The following is a 6,363-nucleotide window of genomic DNA, read 5'->3' as shown; positions in this document are numbered from 1 at the left end:
CATCACTCATTCTTCTCTCGAGTTCCACAAGAGATGCCAGCAGTTAATTGTTGCTCCTAATTTCGTACAAACTTCAGTAAGAAAACTTAATTTTGCTTCGTGATTTCTTGAAAATTTCGCGGTACTGCGTGTAAAAGAAGAAGATCCCGTCTGTCAGCCAGTGTAAGTGATTCTGTTCGAGCGGGTGGGAGGGAACAGCTGCTGTTTCTGACCGAGAAAAGCTGTCCTGCTTGCTAAATTTACCTGGGGATTTTTTTTTTTTTTTACATCATTAAGTACTTTTAGTGATAAACGTTATGGAAAATAATCACATTTCATTATGGTAGTTGAGAACAAGTGGTAACCAAGCTTTTAACTGTGAAGTATTGATCACTTTTCTTTTAAAAGTTAATAATTTGATGCAACAATGTATTGTGACCTTGTGGAAATTTAAATATAGGTGGTGTGAAATTGGCAAATCTTTATATTATAATGCATGCAACTGAATTGATGAAGTTAGTTGCTGTAATCCAAACATAATTTTATGTCATTGAAATGAGTGATGGGTCAGATTTTTTTTCTGAATTTCTTTTGTATATTTGTATAGCTTATTTGAAAGTGATATTGGGCAAATTAGACCTTGTAATTGTCTTTATTTTCATAAAGTTGTGCTTTGCTGTGTCTCTGTCCATAACGCAGTTGAACAATGGCCGTAACTGACAGAGCTTCAGAAAAGTCTGACCACGAGTCGGTCGGATTTAATCCATCTTCCTTCACCTATCAAGACGTGGGGATGGACAATAGTATTTCCAGCAGTCGGACAGAAGATAACCGTCTCACCCTAAAGTGGCCCCAGGTTCACCCCATTGGTGCTGGCCTGCACAACATGGGGAACACCTGCTTCCTCAACTCAGCCCTGCAGTGTCTCACCTACACTCCTCCACTGGCCAACTATATGCTGGCACGGATGCACTCCAAAACGTGTAAGTTTGTGTTTTGTGGTGCATTTTTTGTAGCAACAAGAAGGGTCTCATTTAATGATACAATCATGCAGTAATTATCAAATCATTCATGGATAATTTAACAGTATATCTGAGCTGCTTTTTTGCCTGAATCTAGTTTTATTTATTAATCTTATGTACATTTGTTCCTGCTGCAGGCCATGAACCAAGTATTTGTATAATGTGCTCCATGGAAAACCACATCAATCAGGTTTTTGCTAACTCTGGAAACGTAATTTTCCCCGTGGATATTCTTACCAATCTCACAAGTAAGTAGATATCGTCATGTCTACAAATCTGAAGCTGTGCCCTGTACAGAGGGTCTACTTGAAATGAGAGAGAGGAGGTGCTGTGTGACTGTTTACCTTGTTATTTTCAGAGGGACGTTTTCTTTATGGAGTTTGTATTTAGCTTTGAAAAGAAGCTTAAATTTAACTGCAATATACTTAATCACGCTGACGTTTCTTTTTAATCTTTGATTTGTTTTCCCACACAGTTATTGCGGAGCACTTCAACTATGGAAGCCAAGAAGACGCTCACGAGTTCCTGCATTACACATTGGAAGCTATGCAAAGGTCCTGTTTACCTGAAACCCCGTGAGTGTGATTTTAATTAGTCAGAGGTGGTTTAACAGGGTTGTTCAAAGCAAGCATCTTCCACACCTGGATCAAATCTGTACAAGCTGGTGTGGGAAAGGGTGAAGGGTATCAGTCAGGACACAATCCTCTCAGGTCGAAAGTATTTGACTGAAGGAGAGTTTTCATCCACAAACATTAAGAATTACTGCCTGTGACACAATGACTTGTGTATTTGCCCCAATGAGTTGATTTTCATCCTCTTCTATGCTGGTGACAGAATGGACAGGCAAACTATCATCGATCAAGTATTTGGCGGATGCCTCAGGTCCCGAGGTAAGTTTTCAGTAAATCCTTCTTTTTGTGTGTGAAGTCCCATTTTAATATTTCACAGCTTTCCTGCACTAAGAACTTAACATTTTCTCATCTTTTCCAGTGAAATGTTCAAACTGCAAAGCGGTCTCCGATACATTTGAGCCTTTTCTGGATCTTGCACTGGACATTACGGTAATTACACCTCATCCATTCGTGGAGCTGACATGTTCTGTATTTCTGTTGCTGTAAAAGCATAAGATTTGGTCAGAGCTCCTAAAAAAACAAATTAAACTTCTGAATTGATTTTTCTCTCCGTGCAGGAAGCTTCCAGTGTCTCCAAGGCCCTGAAACATTTTGTCAAGTCAGAAAAGCTGGGTGGTGAAAATTCCTACAAATGCTCAAAGTAATTTCTAAAGATGAAGTCTTTTTTTTTCCTTTTCGTATTTCCTTTGTCATGCATCACTTTTCTAACTAATTAAGCGATCTTTGCCTCAGGTGTAATACAATGGTCACAGCCAAAAAGGGATTTAAAATCCACCGCAGCCCCAATGTGCTTACCCTCTCACTCAAACGATTCACAAACTTCTCTAACAGAAAAATCACAAAGGTACCGTGACACCCATATTTTGATATTTACTGTATAGGAACAATTCACATGCGTTTGAATTATCAACCACATATATTTGAATGGTATTTTGAAGTCAATCCTCTCTTTTGTGTTGACCAGGATGTGAAGTATCCAGAGTTCCTGGACCTGCAGCGCTACATGTCTCAGTCTGAAGGGGAGCCCCAGATCTACAGGCTGTACGCTGTACTGGTTCACTCTGGAGCCCACTGTCACTCTGGACACTACTTCTGCTACACTAAGGTACTGATTATCCCACAAACAACGATTTTAATGTATCAGAACTCTGCCTCATACACTCACACATACACATTTTCCTCAACACTTCACCAAGAACTCACTTCAGCAGAGATTAATGGAGAACTCATTCATATAGTGGTCTTAACAGACTGAGGTCTTAACTGAAAACTACACAGCAATAAATGTACTAAATGAAAATCAGGAAGGTACATGAACACAACATTATTCAGAAATGGAATCTATGACAGCACATATGATGTTGTTTGTACTTACCTTTAAGCAGGTTTTATTGTATTTAAGACTCTAAATCCATTTCAGAAACTAAATCTACAGAGTGAAACCTAAAAAATCTCTTGTTGCATCTCACAGGCCAGCGACGGACAGTGGTACAAGATGAACGACTCTACTGTGTCTTTGAGCGACATCCATACGGTTCTCAAAGAAGAAGCTTATCTTCTTTTCTACATCAAGTAAGAAAAACATCATGCAGAGAGTCAGAACGTTGACAATTCCACAGAAAAAGAGTATTAACACGACTGTCTTTCAAAAAAAAAAAAAAAACAGTTGGAATGCTCTTTGAAATGGAAACACAATGCATGAATGTAATCATTTCCAGATCATTAAAAACTGTTTTATTTATGGTAATGATTGTATACGGGAGCAGGTCGTTTAGGCCGCAGGCGTTTAGGCCCCCCTGCAGTCGTTTAGGCCAGGCTACCTGAGCAGCTGAAATCTTTATTATTGTACATTCGTTATTATAAGATATAAGTCAGCTCTACTGGGGTCCGTTTCACGTAGCAGGTTCAACCAACTCTGAGTCTATTCCTGATCTCTGAGTTGATCTACTCTGAGATAGAAAACCCTGAGTTTTCGGTTCCAGAAACGCTGATTTGAGTGAGGTTAATCAACTCTGAGTAAGTTCACCTTGAGTTTAGCGCGTGCACCACAACTTTAAAAAGCCAGCATCAATGGAGCCCCGATTCGACGAGTCACCTTGGCAACGGGGAAGAGGAGGGGCTACGTTTTTCACCAACCTCGAATTGGAAATCTTAATGCGCTCATACGGCGAGTTTCAATACGTTTTTAGAAATAAGTGCAACACCGTTGCAGCAGCAAAAGTGTAAGTTTAAATGTAGTCCTTTGCAATCACAATAATATTACAGGGAAACTGCTTGAATGGTAGCCCATTCATTTATTTCATTTAGGTGCAATCCCGCAGGGGAGAAGCGCTCTTGGCAGCAGTTTAAGATGAAATATAAAAACATTGTTCAAACAGGTGAGACCTCGGCATGGAGGTACCTCATTTTGATCATGTTGTACACTGTAAAGTAAATATTAAGTGGCTATTTGACTGTGCAGTTATTTTATTCCCAACATAATGCTGTTTTCACACACATAAACTATGTCTTCTCATCTATACCATCCATCCATCCATTATCTATACACCGCTGAATCCGTCAGTCGGGTCGCGGGGGGGCTGGAGCCTATCCCAGCGGTCAATGGGCAAGAGGCGGGGTACACCCTGGACAGGCCGCCAGTCCATCACAGGGCCACACAGAGACAAACGAGACAAACAACCATACACACTCACAGTCACTCCGAAGGACAATTTAGAGTCATCATCTATATCATGTTCTGTTAAATAATTAAGCCTATTTAAACTAACACAGACTTCTACTGAGCCAACAGAAAGAAGGCAGATGCCCGTAAAACCGGTGCTGCCCAGCACCACCACCTCTAACAGAGGGCCAGTGGCTGAGGGAATCCCCGGAGGGAGTCCACCCCCAAGACACGAGTGCCTTTATAAAATATAATAGGCCTATATATGTCTTTTTTAAGCCTATTCATACAAATATTTATTTGTCTTTTATGTCTTTTTTTTCTTTTGTCCCAACACATTCTGATGGTGCCGCTCAAAAAGATAATTGTCTGTAAATGCAAAAATCTATGCGCGGTCTGATAACCATCTCCGACGAATATTTATTTCTCTGCGCAATAATGCTGCACCTTCATCCACGGGATCGTTGTCAAAAGGACATGTTCGTTGAAAAAAGTTGCCTCCTACTGTGCCTAATGGACTTCTAGAAGTAGAAGAACTCGCTCTGCTGACTGAATGAATGAGGAAATCAAATGGCGTGTGTGGCTGAAAGAGGGCGGAGACAGAAAGAAACTCAAGGTTTCTTGAATAAAACCTGGTCCCGACCAGGTTAGGTTCAGAGAGTCTGTTACTCCGGTAACTGACCGTGAGGTTAAGTTACCTCTCTTTGTGAAACAGGCTAGAGTTACCCCTCTTTCTCGGGGTTGAGTTATCTCCCTTTGTGAAACGGAAAACTCAGAGTTTCCCTCATTTCAGGGTTAACCTACTCAGAGTTTTCACTAAACCTGCTACGTGAAACGGACCTCTGGTCTGTCTGGGTGGAAACATTTTTTTTATTTAATAAATGGTGATTTATAAATTCATAAAATTGTGGAAATAATCATCCGCATTGCTACATTCATTGGACAATAATGCTGTAATTATTTAGAAGCCCGTTAGATTCGCGCGGCTTGTGAGAATTAAAATAGTGATTTATAAGATAAGCATCGAATTGTCATCGTAAGCATCCGCATTGCCACATTCGTTGGACAATAATGCTGTAATTATTTAGAAGACCGTTAGATTCGCGCGGTTTGTGAGAATTAAAATAAATTACAGCATTATTGTCCAATGAATGTAGCAATGCGGATGATTATTTCCACAATTTTATGAATTTATAAATCACCATTTATTAAATTAAAAAAAACGTTTCCACACTAAAGTTGGTTATTAAATAATTTACCATAGATATGTAGGCTACCCAGACAGACCAGTAGAGCTGACTTATATCTTATAATAACGAATGTACAATAATAAAGATTTCAGCTGCTCAGGTAGCCTGGCCTAAACGACTGCAGGGGGGCCTAAACGACTGCTGGGAGGCCTAAACGACTGCGGCCTAAACGCCAATGGCCTAAACGACCTGTATCCTTGTATACCAGGGTAAAGGTTCATGAAATTTTGCCAAATTCTCTACTTTTTGTTGTTGTTGTTGGAAAAAGTACTTTAAGTAGTTAAACCCAACAATTTCACCGTACATTTGCTTCTGGCAATGAAATGTTTCAGTTTGCTGATGTCATTTTGCATCACATTGTTAGATCCCCGGATATGACAGAAATTGATGACTATAGCCCAGGAAACTCCGGTCAGTTGTCTCCACAGCCGGCAGCGACGCCTCAAATCAGCACCACCCTCCACAAATACAACAATGGCTTGATAGATCCCCAGCTGACACCAAACACGACAAAGGTGATGCTCAATCTATTCACATTAGGGATCCTTTTTCTAGTGTACTATAATTTGCTTTGACGGAAGTTTGATGATCTCATTGAGAAATATTTCAATGTCTGTGTTCCTCAGATCTCCAGCATTCATCACGGCAGTTCTTCCTCTGTGACTGCTGCTGCTGCTAATGGACAAGACACTGACCACAGTCTACCAAAGTAAGTTTAATATTCAGTTTAGAAAGAACATTTCTGCCATTGCTGTTCCATCTAAATATTCCTTTGGGTATGAAAATGACTATAATTTATGGACATCTACTTTGTTGTA

General features: G+C 40.1%; 1 protein-coding gene across 1 annotated transcript; it reads left to right on the top strand.

Moving 5' to 3' along the window:
• Window positions 1-685: 685 nt before the first annotated feature.
• On the top strand, window positions 686-3,209 carry LOC142399503 (ubiquitin carboxyl-terminal hydrolase 42-like). Its single transcript, XM_075484230.1, has 8 exons — window positions 686-962; window positions 1,477-1,576; window positions 1,836-1,891; window positions 1,992-2,062; window positions 2,191-2,273; window positions 2,366-2,477; window positions 2,598-2,738; window positions 3,105-3,209. Exons 1-8 carry the CDS (start codon window positions 686-688, stop codon window positions 3,207-3,209), a joined length of 945 nt encoding a protein of 314 aa, XP_075340345.1.
• The last annotated feature ends 3,154 nt before the right edge of the window (window positions 3,210-6,363 follow it).

The sequence above is a fragment of the Odontesthes bonariensis genome, chromosome 14 (genome assembly GCF_027942865.1).
Source record: "Odontesthes bonariensis isolate fOdoBon6 chromosome 14, fOdoBon6.hap1, whole genome shotgun sequence".
Classification (NCBI taxonomy): Eukaryota; Metazoa; Chordata; class Actinopteri; order Atheriniformes; family Atherinopsidae; genus Odontesthes; species Odontesthes bonariensis.
Note: the sequence above shows the minus strand (reverse complement) of the source record. Positions and strands in the feature narration are given on the sequence as shown.